Raw genomic sequence first — 25,961 nt, forward strand, 5'->3', positions numbered from 1 at the left:
CAAAGTTCTTTATGTAATTCTACTAGCCATTCTGATTTTGAGGCAAATATACATATTATGAAATGCCTTCCAAGTCAACCACATAGCCATTTTTTTAAGAACTGGTGCGAATTCGTTTGTCAATATTTTTTCCAGGGAATGTTGCGTTATTTCTCCAGTAAGCAAATAAACAGTGTGATGAACTTAGCAACTCGCTATCCTTATTTGTTATTTACATTATTCACAGCGTGTTTCCCATTTTATTCATGTAACGATGGTGAACTTAGACTTTGTCTAATGTGAGCCATTCTGTTTCCTTGAACTTAACAACTCTCTATCCTTGTTTCTCCAGAAAGCTTGTAGACGATATTGACACCATGTGATTCCTTGAAACATCAAGTGTTTTTCCCATCTATTACAATCCAAGGTTTGTCATTAATCATATTATTTATATTCATAAGTAGTATGAAGTTGCTCCAAAATTCTTAATATGATTTTGGATGATATATTATGGTGCTGACAAGGAGGTTATTGGTGCTCATTAAAATAGCAGTATGAAATAAGTGTTTTGTCGATTTCCAATTTAAGCCTTTCAACTCCACTAAAATTATTATTTGTACATTATTTACTCACTTTTACCTCCATTTTGCAGGCTATTTGGAATGGTTGCAGGTTTTAATCAAGAGGTCCTCAATAGGTAGACTGGCTCAAAATGGAGAAGCATGCTGGTAGCTTTTCGGTTGGTCGTATCAATCACTTATGTTCGTAGCAATTCCTAACGCCAATATATTTGGGATTATTTGATGTCAATGTTTGAATGTATGTCCAATTACGGGTTCTCCCCGGTTGGTGATCGAATAGATTTCCTTCTGAGTCTTCTGTCCAAATACTTTTGAGTCGATACACCAAATATGAAATTAAATAAATATTATAAAATAAAAATAAATGGCAATAAAAATTAAAACAATAAATGTTATCAAATATTTATATATCCAGCTGGCACAAGAGAGGTAGGAGTAGCACGTTCTAGAAGATGTGTTTTGATGTAGTAATTTATAAATGTAATACTGTGCCACCCAATTGCATATTGGAGTGAAGTTTCTCTAACATCTTGGAACATTTTTTTAAAGGAAAAAATCATCAATGTGTTGTTTTAATTAATCAATAATAACAATGCACATGCCTTTGTGAGACAATCAGTCTTAAGAATAAAAAAGGCATTTAAGTGTTATTATCATTTGTAATGTGGTGCACAATAAAGAGTTCAATGTATGTGTAACACCTTTATTTTGTGCAGCAGGTGTATAGGGCCAAATTATTATTTTTATCAAAATGCATTGCAAACTAAGTAGATTCTAATTATTTTTTCGTTTATTATTGGCTATATTTCTATCTATATAAAATTTGACATGCAACCAGTATGAATTTTCGTAAGCCCGTGGCAACGCACGGACAGTCTACTAGTATTCATGTAGTCTTGGACCTGAGTCCTCCACCACCGTTTAGAAGGTGGCAACCAATGGAGCTGGGCTATGCCCATGCTAGAACTTTAGGTTCACTACCGAATAAAATAGTCCCACCTTTTTTTCATGAAATTCAACAAGTTTATCTACGCGCATAAGTTGTGTGGAAAATAAGCAAGCCGATCCTCTAAAAAGAAGAATGCCTCAAGAATAAGGAAACAAAGGTGGGCTTGCATGTGGCTTATATTTCATGGGATGTTATGACCCTAGATTAAATATGAATGTTCGGTTTCAATGAGCATATATAATAATGAAATGAAAGAATAAAAGGTGTGATCAATGGGCATAAAAAAGAGAACGGGAGATTAAAAAATATGAAGGAAAGAATAACACAAATGAATTGGTAGTAATACCAAGGGCGTGGCATACACAAAATAAAGAAAATGAATTGATGCTAAGGAACGTAAGAGGGGCACGTATATAAGCGTTGTTGCGCAGCGTGCGACGTGCAACAAAAATAATGCAACCACAAGGGTGAGAGGCACCCGTAAGTGTCGAGTTGCATACAACAAACTAGGGTTGTTTCCAGACACAATTTTTTTATATTAATCTTCAAGCATTTGCAGAGATGGCCTACAACTATACCTAGCCATAGGAAGCCCGACCCGACCCAGCCTGACCCGACCTTGCCCACGGGCCGGGCTTGGGTCTAGATTTTAAGCCCGTCGGGCTCATCGGGCCAGGCTTGGGCCAGGCTTGGGTCTAGAAAACCAGGTTTCACGCCTATGTTGGGCCGGGCCGGGTCGGGCTTTTTCGGGCTTGGGCCCAAAAGCTAGGCCCGATGGTAGGGCTGGGTCGGGCTTGGGCCTGTGTTTTGTACCACGAGCTTTTTTGGCCCGGCCCGGCTCGAGTTTTGCCCAGGTATACCTACAACCCATTTAACAAAACCCTTTTATTGTGATATTTTCACGACTCGACGCAAATTCCAAACATTGCTTTAACTTATAAATAATGCCTTGATATAAAATATTTGAAATTAGGCTCATTCTTGCTTAAATCACAGCGGTGCATGTCCTTAGGCTCATTCTTGCTTAAATCAAAGCAGTGCATGTCCTCCTTTTATTTCAATCAATTCCGCAACTCTTTCTTTTCCTTCTGATATGTACAATCACCCGCCATAACTTTTGGAGTCTCTTTTTTCTTGATGAAGTGATTTACTCTTTTTGTTTCGGTGTATAGGTCGTCTTAGATTGTGCAACGCGATCAAAATGAAAAAGTAACAAGAGAAATTAATGTTAATTTACTACTCCCTCCGTTTCATAATATAAGACATTTTAGAGATTCCACTAGAAGACTACACACGGAGCAAAAGAAGTGAATTTATACTCTAAAATATGTCTATGTACATCCATATTTAGTTCATAGTGCAATTTTAAAAGGTCTTATATTTAGGAACGGAGGAAGTAATTAATATCATTGCTTGCAATGAATTGATCATTGTATGTTGTGCTAGTTAGTCTTAAGTCATTAAAAACATACACAACTCATGTTCCTTATTGGTTGATCTTTTATTCGTGTCAAGAAACAAAAAAGAGATGAAAGTAAATGCATTGTGTTTAAATATTTTGGGATTATTTATTTTTCGTAAGATGACTTATAAATCGTGACGAAGAAAATACTTATTTTCTAGGCACTTCGTGAGAAAGTAGCGAGGTGGGATAATTAATTGGGCAACGACACAATTGGTAGCACAAATCATGGTATAGCAGCGTTGAGTGTTGTGATCGGAAGAAAAGTTGAGTTCTTGAGTTTGATTCCCTCACAAGTATATAGTTTTCGCTGCGAGGCTATTGATAGGAAAAATTGTGGAGCAGGCCTGCTTCGGCACATGGGAGTGACATATGGAAAAAATAGAGCAGCTTACACGGACGGAAAATCATACTCGTAAGAAAATACAATAAAGAAGGCAACTTTCTTCTTTTTGACAAAGACCTCATCTTGATTGGTTGGTTTATGCTCGAGTCTTCGTTCTAACTTTTTTCAAACTCGCAATGATCTCATTCTTTATTAAAGCAACTGCTTGATCCTGGATGTCCATGATGAAGTGTGGGTTCCTTATAATATCTATAGGGACTATTCTATAAAGCATAACATGGACGATCATAAACCTGACGTAAGTAGTTCGTGTGCTTTAGGATATGTACAATAATATTATTTTAATAGTGTCACATAAGATAAATGAAGAGACGAAAGAGACAAAAATTATAAAAAATGCTTGTCTTTTCTTTTTTAAGAGATAATCTCTTAGCATAATATATTTTATCATACTTTTAAGAATAGCTAGTTATTGAAGATAAGACTAAGAGATAACCCAATTGTGAAGATATTTTTTTAGCATCTCTAAATTACATGTAAATCTTAAAATAAAACTGTCCTATCAACCATTATACATGTCATTATTATTAGGTAAAGATAAAGATTAGGTAGAGAAGAGATTTGTCCGGATCTTTTATCCCGTCTTCGAGCATCTTCAGCCGTTCGCCCCCAGGGGCTTGAAATAACGTCGCCTAGGGGCGCGTCGGCAGAAAAATCGACGTCGGGGGGCCCGGGTTCCCAGCCCCCACCCCTCCCCCCAAAGTTGCCCCGGCTAGGTTTCTTTTAAATGAAACTCGACCTAAATTCAGCCAAAAACGACAAAAAAATTAAAGGAAATTCGACGCTTTCATTGATATTTGTACAAACTAAACTAAAAACATAATTTAAAATGAAATTTAAAAACTACTATGCAGTTGCCGCCCGTCGCCGCCGTTTTCTACATGCCGAGAACCTTATAGAAGTTGGTGTAGTTGCCCCCGTCGTCGTCGTCGTTGTCGCCGCCGTCCTCCTACACTCTGTCGCCGTCCTTGCTGCACTCCTACCCTGGGTCGCCATGGCAGATGGGGCTGGACAACCCTAGTGCCTCCTCGTCGTTGTCGTAGCCGTCGTCCTCGCGGCTGCGGCGTCGAATAGCGATCTCCTCGAGGGTGCGGTGCTGGCGCTCCATCTCCTCCCGGACGTAATCGTCCCTCGCACATTTGAGCGCGATCTCGTCGGCGACGGCCATGGCGAGGTGTTCCTGCTTGACAGGGAGGAACACCAACTTGGTCTTTGGCTTGACTAGGCAGGAGGAGGAGGCTGGAGGAGAAGAGACGCCGCCCTCATTGATGATAAGGCGTCGCTGCACGTGCGCCGCCCTAGCGGCGTCTCCAACGGCTTCAACTTGAAGGGAGGAGCGCCGACGACCAGTAGGAGCGGGAGCAGGAGCAGGAGGAGGAGAAGGAAGCCGTCTTCATGCGCCTCGGCGTCCAAGAATTGTCGCGGTAGCGGGAGAAGAAGGGGGGCGTCGGGTATTCCAAATGCGGCGAGTTGCCGTCCTCGATGTGCTCGAGGATGGCCTCCAATGTGCGGTCGAGGACGCCCACCATTGGCGTCACCCCTCGGAGTTGAAGCGGTCGCGGTGGTCAGCACTGTTGGTGACGGCAAGCTAGTCGGTGTGGCGGCATTCGAAGTACGCCGTCTACAACGTTTTGTTGTTGGGGCGTACCTCGGCTGGTTCCGCGAACTCTCCGATAGTGACGACCGGATGCGCGCGGTCTCCACGCGTCGCTCAGGTCCAGAGGGCGGCGGTGGCACCGGGACTCCACCGGCGCTCAGCCTCCACGAGCTCGGCACCCGCATGTCCTGTGGCGCCGGGTAGTCCGCCTCGTAGAGGAGGCGGGCTTCGGACTCATGCGTGTGGTAGCGGTCGATGTCGTTGGCCGCCGCTCCGCCGTTGGGGTAGCGGTCGGGCATTGGTGGAGAGAGAGAGGAGGCGCCGATGATGAAAGGGGGCCGATGATGAAAGGGGGTGAAAAGAGGAGAGGGGCGTTGGCGGCGAGAGATGTGCGGCCATCGACGAGGGAGGGACGACTTATATAGCCGCAGGCGGGCGATGAGTGGACGGCAGCCGGGCGAACGCGTGGAGGGAGTGGACAGGACGCGCGTCTTCACCCCCCCACCCCCCCCGAATCAATAAAAGACCGACCGGCGGCGCAACCTTCGCTTTGATTCCCGCGGAAAACAAGACGATGAGGACGATGAATGCATCTGGTAGCTGATTCGACCGGTCCACACGCATTTCGCGCTAAAAACGTTTGCGTCGGACCCCGAACGCCTCAACACGCGGATTCGGCTTGGAACCGTCGGACCAAATTCGAAAAAACAGCCTCCTTAGACAACCGGACTGTTTTTTCACTCGGACAGAAAAAAGATTTAGGGACGTGGATGGAGATGCTCTTCGCCCCTGGACACAAGGCACCGAACGCGAGGCCCCTTGTTCTAGCCGCTTTTGACCTTCTCCTCTACTTGTGGGTCTGGACTATATACAGAGGAGAGGAGATTTGCCTGCGATGGCGTCTTCTCGGGGGTTGACTATGGAGAGGATAAGAGAATTGCCTGCGATGTCGTGGGAGGAGGGTCGGGGGTTGGACTTTCTCGAGAGCCTGGGCCCGGACAACTCCGCCACCGTCTTCAGCCTGCTCGACGACCCCGCCGACCTCGCCCGCGCCACCGCCGTCTCCCGCTCATGGCGCCGATTCGGTACGCCCTAATTTCCTGGATCTGCCTCCACATGCCTATGCGTCCATCCATCCATGTAGATTCTAGTCTAGCTACTTATTATTACCAGCCAGCGATCCACTCGATGCGGAAATTCCACAATCGATTTGACGACGATGCCACCCAAATAGGCCGCTTACAGAACCATCTTAATTTTTGCTGTTATGCTACTGACCTTATGTTCGTTTCTCTGCTCATAAGCTTCATAACGTCCCAGCTGAATTGGATCCATTATATTCCGATATTATATATATTGCTGCTTATAGAACCATCTCATATGCTGCATTGCTGCTATGCTAGCCGCTGTTTGGTTTTCCATTCAGTGACAATACTACCCACAAGGTTCAGACCAGCTGAATTTGAATCTTTTTATTCAGTTATTGCAAATCAGTTCAGCAAGCTCCTGTGCCTGCGGGTTTATCCGGAGGTTTCCAACTTCACCCGTGTTGAGTTGGGCAGCTTCAGCAATGCACACCAAAATGCTGGATCAAGTGATTGTGCCGGGTTGGAGAAGCTCGGGAGCGATCACAGGGTGTATATGCATCTTAGCCATGGTCTTCTCTCGCCGTACAACCCCAAGGATTGCATCAATCACTGCGTAGGTGCATCCAGCACTGATCATTTCCCTGAAGAGGCCATAGGAAATACCCTTGAACCGGTTGATCGTGACGAGAGGAGACCGTCTTATTGGTCGAGCGGTGGCCACAAAGATCCTGCTGTGCCAGAATGCCTGATATATAGGCTTCAGTCGGAGCTGTGTCTCGTTGATGAAATCAAGATACGGCCATTCAAAGGTCTGGCACCTAAGACTTGATTCAGCCTTCTTTCTGTATGCAAAAGATGCCTTCTGTGCTAATACTCTTCACCGTGCAGCATTTTTCCGACGTAATCATCCGATATACTCAGCAAAACATATCCGATTCCACATGGGCTATGTAAAGCCACCCCTCTGGTCTGAAACACATGTACATGTTCAAACTGATGATGGGGAGCTGATTGATGATAGCAATTATATCTGGACGTACACATCTCCGGAATTTCCAATGTTGCAGGTCAGTGGGCATACATATTCCTAGCTGTCTTTCTTTTTTGTGTAATAAATATAAAATTTAGGTGTTTGAAAGTAACATGAGGTGTGATATTCCAGGAAAATGTGATGCAATCTTTTAAGCTACCACACCCAGTTCTATGTATCGGTGGAGTGGTAAAGATTGAGCTTCTTGGGAGGGTCCACAAGGACACGGTTGATGGTCTGTACTACATATGGTGAGCTTTCGAGCACTTGCGGAAACGCTTCATTGATTTCACATGATATCTCTTTATATGATTTCGTATTACACTGATATATTGGTTATGCATTTTATCCTAGTGTGTCTCATGTCCAAATAGTGGGGAAGCCATTGTCACAAGATTTTGGGGTCGCTCCTAGCAAAAATGATGTAGTCCTCAGTTACTATCTGGATTACCACAGATTCAGGGGACGATCACAGTAAATTACATGGCTTTGTATTGTGGATCTGGCGCTTTGGTATGGCTCAAAGGGATAGGAGAATTGAACCATGCGTGTTGAGCAGGCTGTCTGGTGGGTACATAAAAGTGATGAATCAGAGGAGAAGCTTCCATGCAAGTGAAGCGTATCTTCCCGAACTCGTGTCTATTGGTTTTGAATAAAAGAAGTCCTTTGTGATCCTGTGGGAAACTGAGAATGTATTTGCTTGTGTAACTGACAAGCACAAAAAGAGACGCATGATTGAGTCCATCTACGAATGAATCAATATAAACATCTTGAACCTATTTGGAAGAAGGAATAAATCTGGAGACCTCAGGTACTAGCAATGCACATTGCATAGAAAATATAACTAGCATTTGTTGGAAAACCGATCTAAAATTTAGGTGTGGCCATCATTTTTTTCCCACTCACAACCCAGTTTATGGAGGGAAAATCTCATGTATTAAGGGCCGAGTGAATTGCAAAAAACCACCACATTTGGGGCATCGATTGCAGAAAACCACAAGGTGACTTATCTTTTGCAAAAAACGCCGATCCAAACACGAAAACGGATGTTGGTATCTGATGGACCGATTTAAACGGATAAATAAGAACAAAAACGCCGTCCGTTTAAATCGGCCGGTTAGAGTTGCCCTTACAAGCCTTGGACGGTTTCATAGGAGAATTGCTGAACCAGAGCGACAGAGCGTGCTTGGAAGCCTTGGACGGTTCTACCTAGGCTCTGTCTGTTCTTGAACACCACGAGGCACCTTGGCCAGTGCTAGGTGGATTGGCGCACATGTCACCATTCCGGCCGTCAGCTTGCCAAAAACTTCTCGGTACCCCCGAATCAGCTTTGAACTGATCGATCTCGCGCAGGTGCAGGTCCCGCCCGGCACGGGCGCCGCACTGACTTAGAAAATCCATAACCCCACTGTCGCCATGCCAAGCACTAGGGAAAATCAGATCAATCGCAAGTTGATCCTCCACTAGTGCACGCACATTTTCTTTGACCACCTACTGCTTCCTATCACGTTCCGTTCATTGACAAGTCAAGTGACAACCTCCACCCGCTTAAAATTTGATCAATTCATCGCGTCACCACGGACGTCACGGAGCATGATTTAGCCTCGACATCGGCCGTGTACGCGCACCATTGACCGGGGTGTTCGTATGTGCTCACTCGCACACACACACACTCGCACTGACTAGCTAGCTAGATTCGGATCGGATCGAGCTGCCGTCGATGGCGATGCCGGAGGAGCTGCACTTCGTGCTGGTGCCGCTGGTGGCGCAGGGCCACATCATCCCCATGGTGGACGTGGCGCGCCTCCTCGCCGCGCGCGGCCCGCGGGTCAGCGTGGTCACCACGCCCGTCAACGCCGCGCGCAACAGGGCCACCGTCGACGGCGCCAGGAGGGCCGGTCTCGCCGTCGAGTTCGTCGAGCTCCCCTTTCCCTGCGCGCAGCTCGGCCTACCGGAGGGGGTGGAGGCTATCGACCAGATGGCAGGGCTCGAGCCGGCCATGTACCTCAGGTTCTTCCAGGCCATATGGAAGATCGCCGACCCGCTGGAGGAGTACCTCCGGGCGCTGCCGCGCCGGCCGGTCTGCCTCGTCGTCGATGCGTGCAACCCGTGGACGGCGCCGGTGTGTGAACGTCTCGGCATCCCCAGGCTGGTGATGCACTGCCCCTCGGCCTACTTCCAGCTCGCCGTGCACCGCCTGTCGGCGCACGGCGTGTACGACCGCGTCCGCGACGACGAGATGGCGCCGTTCGAGGTGCCGGAGTTCCCGGTGCGCGCCGTCGGCAATAAGGCAACGTTCCGGGGATTCTTCCAGTACCCCGGCGTGGAGAAGGAGTACCGTGAAGCGCTCGACGCCGAGGCCACCGCCGACGGCCTGCTGTTCAACACGTCCCGCGGCATCGAAGGCGTCTTCGTGGACGGGTACGCGGTGGCCCTCGGCAAGAGGACGTGGGCCGTCGGGCCGACATGCGCCTCGAGCAGCATGGTCAACGACGCCGACGCCAAGGCCGGCCGCGGCAACCGCGCCGACGTCGACGCCGGACACATCGTCTCGTGGCTCGACGCCCGGCCGCCGGCGTCCGTGCTGTACGTCAGCTTCGGCAGCATCTCGCAGCTGACGGCGAAGCAGCTAGCCGAGCTCGCGCGCGGCATCGAGGCGTCCGGGCGGCCGTTCGTGTGGGCGATCAAGGAGGCCAAGGGGGACGCCGCCGTTCGGGCGCTGCTCGACGACGAGGGGTTCGAGGCGCGCGTCAAGGACAGGGGCCTCCTCGTCCGCGGGTGGGCGCCGCAGGTGACCATCCTCTCGCACCCGGCGGTGAGCGGCTTCCTCACGCACTGCGGCTGGAACGCGACGCTGGAGGCCGTCTCCTACGGCGTGCCGACTCTGACGTGGCCCACCGTCGCCGACCAGTTCTGCAGCGAGCAGCTGCTCGTGGACGTGCTCGGCGTGGGCGTCAGGTCCGGCGTCAAGATCCCCGCCATGTACCTCCCGAAAGAGGCCGAGGGGGTTCAGGTGACGAGCCGCGAGGTGGAGAAGGCGGTTGCAGAGATGATGGGCGACGGGCCGGAGGGGTCGGCGAGGAGGCTCAGGGCCAACGAGATCGCCGCTGAGGCGAGGGCGGCCATGGAGGAAAGCGGGTCATCGCATTCCGACTTGACGGACATGATCCGCTATGTCACGGACCTGTCGAAGCAGAGAAGCCGCGAGAGGGACGCGAGCTCGATGGCCCGGCCTTCCGAGCTCGGAGAGAAGAACCAACAGGATGCTGTGCTGCCGGTACAAATGACGCAAGTTAGCATTTAGGATCTTCCATTTCCTGGAATAAGTTCAACACTGGATCATGTTGTATACGCAAATGTAAAACTCCATTCTGAGGGGACTGCTACACTTCGGCCAACGAATCTCTTAGAGCGTACAACCCTCCAACCCTTAAAAATAATCGTTTTTTACAGTTTTCATAAAAAAACGGCGTAGACTAGAATCCTTAAACTCTTAAACCCGTAAAAAAATTAGAGGTCGAACCGTCAAACCCCTTCCCAGCCTGTAGAAGTGAGGGTTGGGGGGAAAACTGTCCCCAACCCGCACTCATTTTCCCTCCTCGCGCGGGAGCCAGTTGGTTCCCCCGCGCGAGAGGAAATAGCTCGGCCGCATCTCGCCTCGCCGCCGGCCCGCGCTCCGGCCGCCGCCCCGCCGCCCCTCCGCCCCCCGGCCGTCGACCCGCCGCCCCTCCGCGCCCCGCGCCCCTGCCGTGGCCTCGTCGACCCGCCGCCCCGCCGCATCTCGCCCCGCCGCCGCCCCGCGCTCCGGCCGCCGCCTCACGCTCCGGCAGCCGCCCCTCCGCGACTCCGCGCCCCGGCCACCGCCCCGCCGCGCCCCGGCCGCCGCCCCTCCGCACCCGCCGCCGTCCGCATCTCGCCTCGCCGCTGCCCCTCCGCCCCGGCCGCCGCCCCTCCGCACCCGCCGCCGTCCGCATCTCGCCTCGCCGCTGCCCCTCCGCCCCGGCCGCCGCCCCTCCGCTCCGGCCGACGCCCCGCCGTCCCCACGCTCCGGCCGCCGTCCTGCCGCCCCTCCGCGCCCCGGCCGCCGCCCCGGCGCCCCACCGCGCCTCGGCCGCCGCCCCTCCGCTCACTGGTGAGATTTTTTTTTACTTTTTTAGTTTTAAACTTTTGCTTCATTGGCACTAATTGTAGCCACTTCGTATGTAGATGGACTCGTTGTCGGATTCGTCGGATTGGTCATCATCCGACGATTCGGACATTGACGAGTTGTTGCAAGACGACGACGTCGAGATGATGAGCCTCCTCGTCGACGTGCAAGCGTTTGAAGACCGCGTGAAGCTTTTGGATCAGAGGAGAGGGTCGAAGATGGGGCGACTCACCATCTACCGGAACCGCGCTCTCGGACACGAGCATTTGATGCGAAACTACTTCGCGGGGGTACCTACATACCCTCCTCGTCTCTTTCACAGAAGGTACCGGATGAGACGTAGTTTGTTTGTGAAGATTGTCACCGATTGTGAGGCCGCCTCGTATTATTTTACACGTCGTAGATCCGCCGCCGGTATCATGGGGTTTAGTGCATATCAAAAGATATCGGCGGCAATGCGGGTACTCGCTTATGGCATACCCGCGGATTATACCGACGAGTATCTTCGCATTGGGGAAGATACAACCACGGAGTCCGTCCGTAGGTTTGCCAAGTTGGTCATCCGGTTGTATGGTGAGCAGTATCTTCGGGCACCAAACGAGGAAGATACAAAGAGATTAATGGAAATGAATGAAAAAAGGGGATGGCCGGGGATGCTTGGTAGTCTTGATTGGATGCATTGGAGGTGGAAAAATTGCCCAAAGGCATGGCAGGGAATGTATTGCGGTAAAAGCCGTGATGCTACCATTGTTCTTGAGGCCGTAGCATCGGAGGACACATGGATTTGGCATGCATTCTTTGGGTTGCCGGGAACACTCAGTGATATCAATGTCCTCAATAGATCTCCCTTGTTCAAAAGATTAATTTCTGGAGATGCTCCAGCTTGCAACTACAAAATCATGAACAATGAGTACTCAATGGGATATTATCTCACCGGTGGCATCTATCCCGAATGGGCAACTCTTGTGAAGTCCATCAAGGAGAAAAATGGGGTGCCCTTAACAAGAAAACATGCTCATTTCACCAAGGCACAAGAGGCAGCCCGCAAAGATATTGAGAGAGCTTTCGATGTTTTGCAAGCAAGGTTTGCCATAGTTCGGGTCCAGCAAGGTTTTGGGACAAAAAAACCTTGATGAACATCATGAAATGTTGTGTGATTCTACACAACATGATCCTAGAGGATGAGAGAGGGTTAAACCTCCCTTGTTTCTATGACAATGTTGGTACCCGTGTGCAACCGGAAAGAAACCCTTCTCGCATACAAGCTTTTCTTGAAGCACATCGTGAGATTGAGGATGGAACCACTCATGGTCGGCTCCGGGATGATCTAGTAGAGCACCACTGGCATTTGGATGGGCGGCGCATTGGCCCATGATGTATCTTTGTTTTACTTTTCTATGTCCTATTTGATTCGAACAATTGTTGTTATTTGCTCAAACATTGTTGTAATGATTTGAATGATTATTGTTTTATTCGGTGTTGTAATAATAACTAGAATGATTATTGTTTTATGTCAAATGTGATTGAATTTGTGATATGTCATATGATGAAATGTGTGATATATGAATGACAGTTTTAAGGTTTGGGGTTGGGGCAAAGACTAGAGCCCTCAAACCCAACCCTTATAACGGAATATTCCGTTATAAGGGTTGGGTTTGAGGGTTCTAGTCTTTGCTTTCCGTTATAAGGGTTGGATTTGAAGGTTCTAGTCTTTGCCCCTGTTTTTCAACCCTTAAAAGTGTCAAAAATGTGCAATTCTCAACCCTTAAAACTGGTTTTTGTTTTAAGAGTTTGAGGGTTCTACTAGAGATGCTCTTAGCCTTTAAATTTAATACGACCGATCAGCCAAACTTCTTTCTTCACTTCACAACAAAAGTTCTGTTACAGAAACATTTTCAACAGAGTTTATATTGCGGGTTTTTCCTATAACATATTCTAGTAGATCGTATTGCGTAATTTTTTAAAACATAAGTTGATGTTTTTCTTTCTGTAACATGGGTCGTGTTGCAAAAAAAAATCCATCCTGGTTCTAGCCACTGTGAAATCTAACTTCGGTCGTTATGCAACAAGAGGCTAGTTACAGAACCCTTTTTTGAAACAATGAATTGGTTGCGAAATGTAAACATAAAAGAATTAGTTCCATACCGTTGATTAAAAAATCATCCAACGGACTTAGGGATAGCGGGCGCTTGTAGAGAATCAGTAGGTGAAAGTGAATCGTTTCCCGTTGATGATTGATCATGTTGTTTGTATATAATTACACTGGAACGAAATATCTATGTCTTCACTTCATAAATGAACAAATAACATAATAAGATTGTCCTCGCCACAACTTATGTTCACGTGGTAGTGAATGGGCTTCATGGTCACATGTCAGCTACTACAAATAGTGTCAAATGAAATCTTATAGGAGTATTACAATACAGAGTGAGTGGCACTATATTTTATTTATTTTTCAAAAACCTAGGACTATATTTTCCATCTTTATTTGGGCAATGATATTCATTGATGTGCATATGAAACAATTCTTTTCAGAGTGGGAAGTAACTTAGAATAGTTACATACACATGTTACTAGTCTATGTTACTACCTCTATAGTGAGGAATAACATATGGAGAATATGTTAGGAGTGTTAGAATTAGACTCATATACGTATGTAATCTTAACTCCTAATCTATATCTTTTAAATATATCGTTCTATCTCCTCTAACTACCTGCATCTTTGGCGATCGGGTATTGCTTCTCAGCCACGACAAGCCCTATGTCATCTATCAATAAAACCCCATGCAACTCTTCTATGGATGAGTAGGAACGCTTCCACCTGTTCACGAGATCAATCTTACATGGTATATAAAGCTAGGCTCTTCCCTTCCATCTAGCAAAAACAAAAACCCAACCCTAGCTTCGCCATGGCCGTTAGCTCAAGTGATGTCGTCCTCAACCTCGGCGCACCACAACAAAAAAGCTTGTGAGGGGGAACTACCTCCTCTGGAAGGCGCAAGTAATGCTGACACTACGAGGAGCGCAAGGGACCGACCTCCTGGATGGCAGCGACGTTGCACTGGCAAAAAGATGGAATTGATCAAGGCGGACAAGACCATGACCATGGAGCATAATCCTCTGTTTGGCCCGTGGCTGCCAAAGGACCGGCACGTCCTGAGCTACTTGCTCAATTCGTTGACCCGGGAGATCCTCGCAAAAGTCATTGGTAAGGAGAGTACCCATGATCTTTGGATTGCCATCACCACCTTGTTCGTTGCGCAGTCTCAATCTCGGATTACTAATGTGAGGATAGCCATATCCAACACCATGAAGGGGAAAATGTTGAGCAATGTATTCATCGCCAAGATGAAGAGCCTCAGAGATGAACTCGGTGCGGCGAGTCGTCCAGTAACCAATAGGGATATGGTGGACTACATCTAGGCCGGACTCGATCGGGATTACGATCCCATTTTAGCAGCAGTTGGAGCCATAAAAAACTCTGTCAAGGTTGATGATCTTTTCTCATAGATCTCTGCCTTCGATCAAAGGATGGAGATGCTAGGCGATGGACCAGGCGGCTTCCACTGCTCTCATAATGTTGTATACAGAGGGCATGGGCAGTCTCAAGCAAGAGGAGGTTGTGGGCAAGGAAACAGGGGGCATGGTCGCAGTGAGCGCGGTGACTGCTCTTCTCCCTCTCTTGATCGCGGCGGCGGCTACGACAACCATAAACAGCTCCCACGACAACAACCACAGCAACCATAGAAGCAAGAACAAGACCATCCCAAATGCAAGATCTTCTACAAATACCACGCCGACAGCGCAAGGGCCTGCTGGCATCGGTACATTGAGGACCATGAAGAAAAGAAGGCCAAACTCATCACCAACTCCTAGGCAGATTATGGCGCCACCGAGCACATCACAGGGGAGCTTGACAAGCTGACAATGAGAGAAAGGTACCGTGGAGGTGACCAAGTGCACATGGCAAGTGGTTCAGGTATGAACATTACTCATGTTGGAAACTCAGTTTTTAACCCCCCCCCCCCTTAAAAGACTTGCATCTAAACAATGTTTTCCATATCAGTGTTTGGCTTGGCCTCGAACATTGAGAATCTCGGTTTTTAAATCCTCGGGAATCCAAAACTCATCCGAAAATCATGAAACCTCGCATGGTTTCATGACATGGCACATATTTGCCGTGGAAAAACATTATCCATTTTGGGGGCAAGCTTTATTACAAGCCTCTTACAAACCGGAGGTTCTCTCTCAAGAATCCTCGTGGTTCCGATAGGGAAACCTATCCACCTTGTGGGCGAAACAATAATTGTTGTCTCTTCTCGCATTATATTTTTTTCTACACGCAACATGGGACAAAACGAGATCCATGCTGAAATTTGAGATTATTCTTGGTCCGTTTGGCCTTTTTATACATTAATTGAGGTTTGTAGGTATTTAATGTCCATAATTCAAATCTTAGCTATAAATACATGCTCTCGTGCATTAAAATGTCTAGAAAAATTATACATGTGTCCTTGGGGTTGATACGTCTCCGTCGTATCTACTTTTCCGAACTATTTTGCCCTTTTTTTGGACTCTAATTTGCATGATTTGAATGGAACTAACTCGGGTTAACGATGTTGTCACCATAATTGCCATGGTGTTGTTTTTGCGCAGAAATAAAAGTTCTCGGAATGACCTGAAAATTTACGGAGAATTTTTCTGGGATTTTATGAAAAATACTAGCGCAAGAATCAGCGGAGGGAGTGCTGCCGTGAGCCCACAAGCCCACCAGGCGAGCCCCCCTGGCGCCGCATGGCAGGCTTGTGGGGCCCACAAAGCTCCACCGCCTCTCAATCCAGCTCTATATAGTCCGTTTCATCCGGAAAAAAATCAGGGAGAAGAGTTCATCGCGTTTTATGATACGGAGGCGCCGCCACCTCCTGTTCTTCATCTGGAGGGCAGATCTGGAGTCCGTTCTAGGCTCCGGAGAGGGGAGATCGTCGCCATCGTCATCATCAACCTTCCTTCATCGCCAATTCCATGATGCTCTTCACCGTTCGTGAGTAATCTCATCGTAGGCTTGTTGGACGGTGATGGGTTGGATGAGATCTATCATGTAATCGAGTTAGTTTTGATGGGGATTGATCCCTAGTATCCACTATGTTCTGAGATTGATGTTGCTACTACTTTGCCATGCTTAATGCTTGTCACTAGGGCCCGAGTGCCATGATTTCAGATCTGAACCTATTATGTTGTCGCTAATATATGTGTGTTTTAGATCCTATCTTGCAAGTTGTAGTCACCTACTATGTGTTATGACCCAGCAACCCCGGAGTGGCAATAGCCGAAACCACTCCCGGAGATGACCATAGTATGAGGAGTTCATGTATTCACCAAGTTTTAATGCGTTGGTCCGGTTGTTTATTAAAAGGAGAACCTTAATATCCCGTAGTTTCCATTAGGACCCCGCTGCCACGGGAGGGATGGACAATAAATGTCATGCAAGTTCTTTTCATTAAGCACGTATGACTACATACGGAATACATGCCTACATTAGATTGACGAACTGGAGCTAGTTACTTATCTCTCCGTGTTATAACTGTTACATGATGAATAGCATCCGGCATAATCATCCGTCACCGATCCAATGCCTACGAGTCTTTTCCTACTGGTCCTTGCTACTGTTACTCTGTTGCTACTGCTGTTACTTTGCTGCTACTGCTGTTACTTTGCTGCTGCTGGTTACTGTTGCTACTTCTGCTATCATACTATCTTGCTACTGATACTTTGCTGCAGACACTAAATCTTTCAGGTGTGGTTGAATTGACAACTCAACTACTAATACTTGAGAATATTCTTTCGCTTCCCCTTGAGTCGAATCAATAAATTTGGGTTGAATACTCTACCCTCGAAAACTGTTGCGATCCCCTATACTTGTGGGTTATCAAGACTATTTTCTGGCACCGTTGCTGGGGAAGCCAAGTCAAGTATTCTCCCGTCAACGTGCTATTTTCTGGCGCCGTTGCCGGGGAAGCACGGCTATATTCTCTGAGTCACTTGGGATTTACGTTTGCTGGTCACTGTTGACGTGCAACTATTCCTGACTTGATGCCTCCCCGGCAACGGCGCCAGAAAAGAGTTGCTTCCAGTTGTTCAACAATTAGCAATTGTCGTGCAATGGCCCACCAGCGTGTGGGATCGCAGCAGTTTTCGAGGGTAGAGTATTCAACCCAAATTTGTTGGTTCGACACGATGGGAGTGAAAGAATATTCTCCAGTATTAGCAGTTGAGTTCTCGGCTCAACCACACCTGAAAGATTAGTACCTGCAAGCAGGGTATAAGCAGCAAAGGTAGTATGATAGCAACGGTGCTAGGAAAGAATCTGTTGACAAGGCAGGCTATTCCTAACTGAAGTATCAATTGCGCCAGAAAAGTATTGTAGCAGGTAGCAGCAGGGTAACGAGTAACAACAGTGGCAAGGAACATCAGTAGTGACAGCAGTAGCAAGTAACAGCAGCAGCAAGACAAAGCAAGTAACAGTAGCAACAATAGTAGTAACGGCAGAGCAAGTAACAGTGGGAGTGGGACAAACTCGTAGGCAATGGATCGGTGATTTGTTGGATGACATTCATCATGCAACAGTTATAACACGGAGAGATATGTGGCCCCGACAGACAGCAAAGGTGGCGCGTAAGGCAGACGGCAAATACTCCGTTAGCCACCTAATGGAGTAGGTGCGTGTGGGCTGACATCTAATATATTTTCCGTCTGCTTGCCATCGACGCGGATGGCAAAGGTCTTTGCCGTCCGCTGCCTGCCGGCATGCGGCAAAGAAGGCCCTTTACCGGCGCAAGTAGCCGTAGAAGTTCTGCCGTCTGCCGATTTGTCGTCCGTGGATTAGATCTTTGCCGTCTACCATGGCAGATGGCAAAGAAGCGAATTCTTGTAGTGAATTGGCACAATCGCTTCTTTTTGGACCCCTTGTGGGTGGAGCCCTCCGTGGACTCTGGCAGCCGTTATCCTCCGTGGGTTGAAGTCTCCACTAACATGGACGTACAATATAGCCACTTATCGGAACCATGCCAAAAATCGTCATGTCAACCTTTGCGTTTGATCTCCCTACCATACCCTCTACTTTACATTTGCATGTCGTTACTTTGCGCTGCAATACTCTTAGATGTGTATGTGTAGGGTGAACTTGACTAGTCATAATTGCTAAAACTGGCCTACTACTAAAATTAGAAAAGGCTAAGTTTTTATCTTATCAAGTAGCCTAATCACACCGTCCTCTAGACATACTTTCGATCCTACAGTAATAATAAACAATTGATAAACAATTTCATGCCCGATTAATTTTCCATCACGTGAACAACGTCGGGGTGGCTTCTTCACGTCCAAACTTTATGTTCCAAAAGGCGATAATTAACATAATCTTATTACCTCAAATCATTTTATACCATGAATTTTTTATGTTCAAACTTAGATTGGTGTCATATGGTGCATGCCTACCGGTCTGATGATAGATATATTTTGTTTACCATAACTACGTTACAACAAATTAAGTTTTTTAGTAAATCAAGTTACTGTTATTTAAATCACCCATGTATTTTTTTCTATTCTGCACTTTTATAACTACTCTTTTATAACTGCTCGCCATGACTTTCTTATTTTACAATGCATACCGATAACTGCATATAGATATCTAGCATGTCCATGATAAGTTTTAGAACTAAAATGATGGGGTGATTAAGTCATTGATAGTTGTTCATTCAAAATTGCAAGATTGCCAATGAGAAGTTGTTTCTTCCGATGCAATGCGCGAGCATTTTTCCTAGTAATAATAATAATAATAATAAAGTACGGATTGTTTCTGATCATCCATCACTCTTAAAGTTACGAAATATTAACCACTAATGCCATCTATAAATAATAATAAAAAGTTTCAAGAAAAAAATCGGACCAGCCAAATAGATACCTCCTATGCTGCAATTCGCGTTAGGAGACGACACAACGGGCCCGTTTGGGGCGGCTCATGTACGGGCGACATGTTTTCAATTTTGTTTTTAGTTTTTTTTTCTCTTTTCCCTCATTTATTTATACTTTAAATATTTTTGGAATTCGAATTTTATAATACAATATTTAATAATTCGTAAATCATTGTACATTCAGAATTTTTTTGTGATTTTTAAAAATATATGAAATTTGAAAACAAATGTTTGGGAAATAAAAAACTTCTATGATATTTTTTAAAGTTAGTGTCTTAAATTTTTTAATGAAATTGAACAAAATTTCGCCAATTCAAAAAATGATCATCTAATGAAAAATATGCTAGAAATATAAAAACTGTTCATAAATTTAAAATTATTTTATTGAGTCATAAAATATTCGTTGATTCAAAAAAGATCATGCATTTTAAAAAAGTTCCTCAATTCCCAAAGTTATTCCACTAATTTCCAAAAAATTGTTCCTCGATTCTAGAATTGTTCAATGAATCAGGAAAAACATTTTAAAAAATGTTCACATATTCTAAAAAATGTTTGTAAATAGTATAAAATATTCATGAATTTTAAAAAAATATTCATGATTTAAAAAATGTTCGTGAACTGTTCTCTTGTATTCAAATATGTTTATGAGTTTTAAAAAATGTTCAGATTTTCAAAAATTGTTCACAATTTCACGAACATGAATGATAGAGTGTCTCTATGGTGGCTAGTACATTAAAATGAGAGCTATACAAAAAAATATAAATCTGGGCTTTTTGGCATGTGTGTGTTTATCCTCAGAGTCCATGATTTTTATTTTATTTTTGCAGCCGGCAATTCAAATTTTCCACGGATACACACTACATCCTTGCATACATGTGTACTTTTTTTGATACATTTTCCAAACAAGATTTTCGATTTTCTTCAAAATAAAGAGCGTCATGGAGCTCGGTCTTCAAATTAACTTCCTCATTAGCAGGGTCAAAATAGTCATTCTAACCTCCAAACTAAATGTTCAATATAGCCCAGCGCTTGGAGGCCAGGTAATAAGTCTTGCACAAGGAATCTGCATATTGAGAATTGCACAAGTACTCATTCAAAATATAAGGACTAGATATGGCTGTGGCCGTTAATATCCACGGGTCAAACAAGAAAATCTCATACACAATTATCTTAGCGTCTGAAGATGCATGGTTCGAAATACATTTAAAAGTTTCTGTTATAATACAACAGAAGTTCCCGCTAACTCCAATTTGGTAAAAACGGGCACCTGTTGTGGCCTGCGTCCGATGCGCATGCCTGCGAGCGCCTCGGTGCTCACACCTGCTCACATTCTTCAGGAATATTCTACATGAGTTCCCTAGCCTTCCTGTGAGAAAATGGAATAGATACGTCAGCTTTACCGAAATCCGTCGATACTGAACTCAATACCAGTACTCATTCTTGGGTTGATATCGTTAGGTACACAAGTGGCAGATAAGAAAGAAGAGCACCATAAAGTACTTCGCCAGCCTAAAATCATAGCAGCATTTGGAGGACACTCGAAAGAGGCGAGCATGAGAGAGTAGTTACCGTAGTTCACGTTCAATCTCTGCATTCTCAGGATCCAAGTTTTGTGCATCCAACAGAGCGTCATAGGCTTGTTCATACTCCTGGTTGTAGAGAAAATCAAAGAAAGCGACCAGACTGTAAGATCAATATGAAGTAAATGAAGACGACACTTGGCAATGTCAAGCTAGACTCACCTCGAGTAGCATGAGAGCTGCACCTTCACGATAGAAAGCTTTTGCCCAATGGGGTCGCAGCACTCTACACCTGAGAGCATCTGACAAAGCACCTTCACCATCACCCATGAGCAGTTTAGTAAGACTCCTGTTTGCATACAGTGTTGCACTTTCTCCATGATTTATTGCCTAACTAACAGAAAGAGGGCATTAAAATATTATTCTAAACTTAAAATGGTACAAATGTTTTTTCGAAGGCTTTTTCATGGACAGGTAGAAAACTGTCTAAAAGCTTTACTATTCCCTCCGTTCCTAAATACTATAAATCTTTTAAGTGATTCTACTAGGGGACTACATACGAAGCAAAATAAATGAATCTACACTTTAAAATATGTCCATATACATCCGTATGTAGTTCTTTGATAAAATTTTAGAAAGACTTATATTTAGAAACGGATGGAGTACTAGGTAATATACTGCACAATGGGGGTTATGGAGCACATTCTCTTACTAAAACGGTTGGCTTGCTCAATTTACATGTACGGTCAATTTGGATATGTTGTCAACAATCCTAAGTGACATCAAATCAGACACGTAGACAGAAAAAGTGGACAGCCATATAAATATTTATATTAGTCAAGAAGAAAAAATAACTTCAATGTCATGGATTCTGGAGACCTAACAAGTCAACGGAAGTTTGACATGTACAAATAAAGTAAAATATATGTCTCAACTGAATTCAAAAATTTCTTACTATGCATGACCTACGTTAGTTAATTAAGACCAGTCTAAATCAGTGACAAATCACATGAAATCATGTCAAACTACATACATGGCAAATTAACAATTGATATATCTGGAGAAGTATGAGAACTAACTCGATCTACATCTGACCTACTTGTTGTTCCATATCCCTAATAGTATGCATCAAGATCCATGCAAACATAGCTTTTACTCATTCCTTGTCGGCACCCTAAACGGGCTCCATGAGAAATCTTCTTCCACTCTACCCAAATAGTAAGATGCATGACTTTAAACACATTCCTAATGTATAGTTTCTTCAAATTATATTCATTTTACATGGGCATTGCTCAGACGATCCATTCGTAAATTTAGTTGATCTAATTAGAGTATACAGTAAGGAACCCAGTTAGTAAAAACAGAAAATACGCTTAGATTGGTTAATTGGTTCCCGATTAACAAGCAAAATCTTACCACCTAAACTATAAGAGGTTAAGTAAAAGAGGTTTACCATGTCATACAACTCTGATGCCAGCTTATAGTTCTTCTGCTTGAATGCTATATCAGCTTGTAACTTTATGAAACTTTTTCTTCTTTGGCAATCCTTTTGATCCTGGAAAATACATAAGGAAACAATTAACTGAATGTTTGAATTTTGGTAATAATGATCATTTACTTGAAAAATTGTACGGTGAAGAAATTCAACAAGATTGTGTTCAACACTCTAGTTTGGTGTGTAGTTGGTTGTCCAACACCGTACCCACCCACCCACCCTATCTAGGCGGAATTATTTTTCTTGTAACCTCTGGACGTGACGGTTTGTGTGGATCTTCCCAAGCCGGGACCCCGTTTGTACTCATTGCCTAGAGCCAATCTTATAGTGTTTGTACTTTCCAAGCTTGGAAGTAGCGAAACTCTTTTACTCAACGATTTTTATCGAGTTTGGTTAGTATTCTTAATTAATTCATTATAATCCGGGTTAATGAATTGATAGTGCATACCTCACATGGCTTCATTATGTCTATTGTTAGGCAGCCCTGTTGTTAGACCAGGGCTAGATGCTACCTCCGCATGATCCCATTACCCTTCCAAATTAGAGTTAATTTGTTACAGGCTAGTCAGGTGTCAAGAAATTATCTTAATGATTATCACAAGTTGGGACACCTAAGATTACCCCAATAAATAAGTCGTGGTTATCTCAACGTACATACAGTGTCATGCATATAGTAACCATAGCTTATAATAGCACTTAATGGACAAATTCAGAATATAATACTAAAATTAAACTTAAGCTTTCAAGCAATATTCAGTAGTACAAAGCAACACACGAACAGAAACGTACCAGTGGCTTTTTGAATTCAATCTTTGCATGAGAAATTACACCCTCAATAGTCCAGTTTGGGACATTTGGAATTGGGGAAGTCAAAGGAAACAACATTTCTACCTCTTCCTTGCAATCACGTGCCGCGGCAAGCTGTACTGGCAACCAACCCAACTGGGCAACAGAAGGAAAAATAACTGTCATTCATTTCCGAATTTAGAATTTGTCATTAAAAAGGGAGCCAGTTGGAACTTGGTATATAGAAGCTGTTTAATCAATGCAAGAAATGTAATATTATCACAAAGTTAACAGTATCTAAATACAAGTAAACGGTAACATTTGTAGAACAAAATAGCTTTGGTATGTGCTTCAATAGGAAACTTAATAACTGACAGTCAACAGAAAATGACAAATAGATATAAACCATTTTGAATTGGGATGCATCCCAGTGCTAGACTTGCAACCGTGTCTTACTAGGCACAAGTGCAATTTCCTGTTAGTATAATCAACGATGCAAAGCAACCTAAAATCATTCCCAAATAACTCCCCGTCATAATGAGAAAAGTTGTATAAAAGTACCACTGGAAGCTTTATGAGAATGCGGCGATATGTTGCATAACAGTCAACAAAACATAGAGAAAAATACAAAACATACATCATCAGAAATATTAGCATCTGCTCCAACGTCCAAGAGGAACTGAATGAAGTCGGTATAACCTCCTCGCGACGTAACAAACCCCAAAGGAGTGAGACCGAAAATCTTCAAATTAACATCGGCACCAGCCTGTGAAAAGGATTGGGCAAATGAGTGTTAACAATTATATATCCATGTACATCAGAGTATAGCTAGAGATGGTAGAGTAAGCAAAATTACAACATAGATATGGAAGAATAATCCAGAGAATTCTAACCTTAACAAGTGCCTCCATGCATTTGAATGAACGCTTAGTAAGAGCTATAAAGAAGGGACTTCCCATACCATGGACATCGATATTAGGCTGAAAGACGGATATTGTGTATTAATAAATACAGGTGACTCCAGATTTTATTTTTGAGATAAGAAAATAAGAAAAGTGAAGGATATTTACATCTGCGCCGTGGTCCAACAAAATATCCAATGTCTTATCCTCCCCACTTTCAGCAGCCACATAGAGTGGTGTTCCATGACCATAGTTTATGTCCACCGGAACTCCTTCTGAAAGGAGGAACTTTGTTACCAGGCAGCATCCTGTGATAAAAAAAACAAACCCATAAGTCATGTTCTAACACAATATTTAAACATAGGCAGTGTACTGGTAAAGCCTAGCTAGTAAAACGACCAACTCCAGGAAATCATGTGTGAGTGTGTGTGCGCGCACGCACGTGCATGCGCGTGTCAGGGAGAAGAACCTTCAGCGGCAGCATGGTGAAGAACTGTGCGTCCTTTGTCATCTGCTTTCATTAAATCACCACCATGATCAAGAAAATACTTGACGGCAGCAACATCACCAGACTGAGCACACGCCATAAATGGAGTCATACCTGTGATAACAAGCACATCGTCAACCACATCGTCAACGCCATCGAAGATATTATGCTGGCAAACATTGATATGGCAGCCACCAGTTTTAAGCATGGAGAAAGCGATAGATAAAGACCTACAACACCAGCTCCATAAGCACGAGAATTTACATCTCCCTTGAGCTGAGCATTTACATCTCCCTTGAGCTCCTCCACCAAATACTTGCTAACCTCCAGTTGGGCAGACAATGCCGCGGCGTGCAACACAGAAATTCCACCGACGTTGAAAGAAAAAATCGTCGATGGGTCACCACTTCCTTTGGTAAGACGCTGTACAATGCCTTTCCCGAAAGTAAACACCATCACAAATAGACAGATTAGTAAGATAGAAAACCAAAAGAAAAGAAGCGAGCATGTGAAATACTCCCTACGGTCCTTTTTACTCCACGCATAAAATTTGTCTCAAGTCAGATTTTGCAAACATTGACCAAATTTATATTAAAAAATGTCAACATCTATAATACGTATTAAATACTACTATATAGCATATGAAACTACATTCCATAATAAGTCAAATGATATTGATTTGATGTTGTGAATATTGATAATCTTATTCTATAAGTTCGGTCAAATTAGAGGTACTTTAACTTCGGACAAACATAATACCGTATAGACTAAAAAACACCGGAGGGGGTACTGTACAACAATTTCATGAAGCTCAGGGGGGCAATCTGATACCTTTGACGGAATCGAGGTTTCCGGCGATGGCGGCTTTCATGAGAGCCCTCGTATCTGCACACGCGCGCGCGCGCAGTCAGCATTAGGAACGTAATTTAGGGGTCAGAAACAAGGAGGGGAACGAACGCGGCAGCAAGTAATAATCAGGGGCTACCTTCCAGGGAATCGTTCATGGGAGCGTGGTTGCCGGCGGCGTCGTCGTGGATGCTGCTGCTTTCGAGGGAATTGTCCACGGACGCGTTGTTGCCGGCGGCGTCGTGGATGCTGCTGCTTTCGAGGGAATCGTTCATGGGAGCCTCGCTGCCGGCGTCGTGGGTGTCGTCAGCAGAAGGGCAGTAGTTGGGCAGAGACGCCATGGACACGGCCAAGGCTAGCGGAACGGGAAGAGAAACCTGCGTTGCGCTGCCGTTCGGAGGTTGGGGTTTCCTCGGAGCCTCTCTACTCGGGTCTTTGAGCCCGCGCTCTTTATATATTGGCGGGCGAGGAAGGCGAGGGCGCGGCACATCGGCTGGGCCCGGTGTTGGTGCACACGAATCCTACTCCGGATGTGTCTCGTGCGCCCGCCAACGTATGTACTTCGCGGGACTCCTCGAGCAAGTCACAGCCCTTGGATTTGGAACGGAGGGACCAGATCCAGCGCTGCAGGAAACCTGCATCGAACTCTGTTCTTTTTTCTTTCTTTTTTCTTCTTTTTGCGGGATAACTTGCATAGAACTTTGCTGCTGCTTTTGCTT

General features: G+C 45.1%; 2 protein-coding genes and 1 pseudogene across 2 annotated transcripts; 2 read left to right on the forward strand and 1 right to left on the reverse strand.

The window, feature by feature from the left end:
* Positions 1-5,755: 5,755 nt before the first annotated feature.
* LOC123443022 (F-box protein At4g00755-like) lies at positions 5,756-7,878 on the forward strand. The gene is made up of 5 exons (XM_045119241.1): positions 5,756-6,059; positions 6,455-6,871; positions 6,951-7,129; positions 7,225-7,343; positions 7,447-7,878. Exons 1-5 carry the CDS (start codon positions 5,870-5,872, stop codon positions 7,568-7,570), a joined length of 1,029 nt encoding a protein of 342 aa, XP_044975176.1. The 5' UTR covers positions 5,756-5,869; the 3' UTR covers positions 7,571-7,878.
* Positions 7,879-8,491: 613 nt separating this feature from the next.
* On the forward strand, positions 8,492-10,508 carry LOC123443021 (UDP-glycosyltransferase 1-like). The gene has a single exon (XM_045119240.1). It carries the CDS (start codon positions 8,813-8,815, stop codon positions 10,394-10,396), a length of 1,584 nt encoding a protein of 527 aa, XP_044975175.1. The 5' UTR covers positions 8,492-8,812; the 3' UTR covers positions 10,397-10,508.
* A 10,012-nt stretch (positions 10,509-20,520) lies between these two features.
* LOC123441508 lies at positions 20,521-25,648 on the reverse strand (annotated as a pseudogene).
* Positions 25,649-25,961: the final 313 nt, after the last annotated feature.

Source organism: Hordeum vulgare, chromosome 3H, assembly GCF_904849725.1.
Source record: "Hordeum vulgare subsp. vulgare chromosome 3H, MorexV3_pseudomolecules_assembly, whole genome shotgun sequence".
Classification (NCBI taxonomy): Eukaryota; Viridiplantae; Streptophyta; class Magnoliopsida; order Poales; family Poaceae; genus Hordeum; species Hordeum vulgare.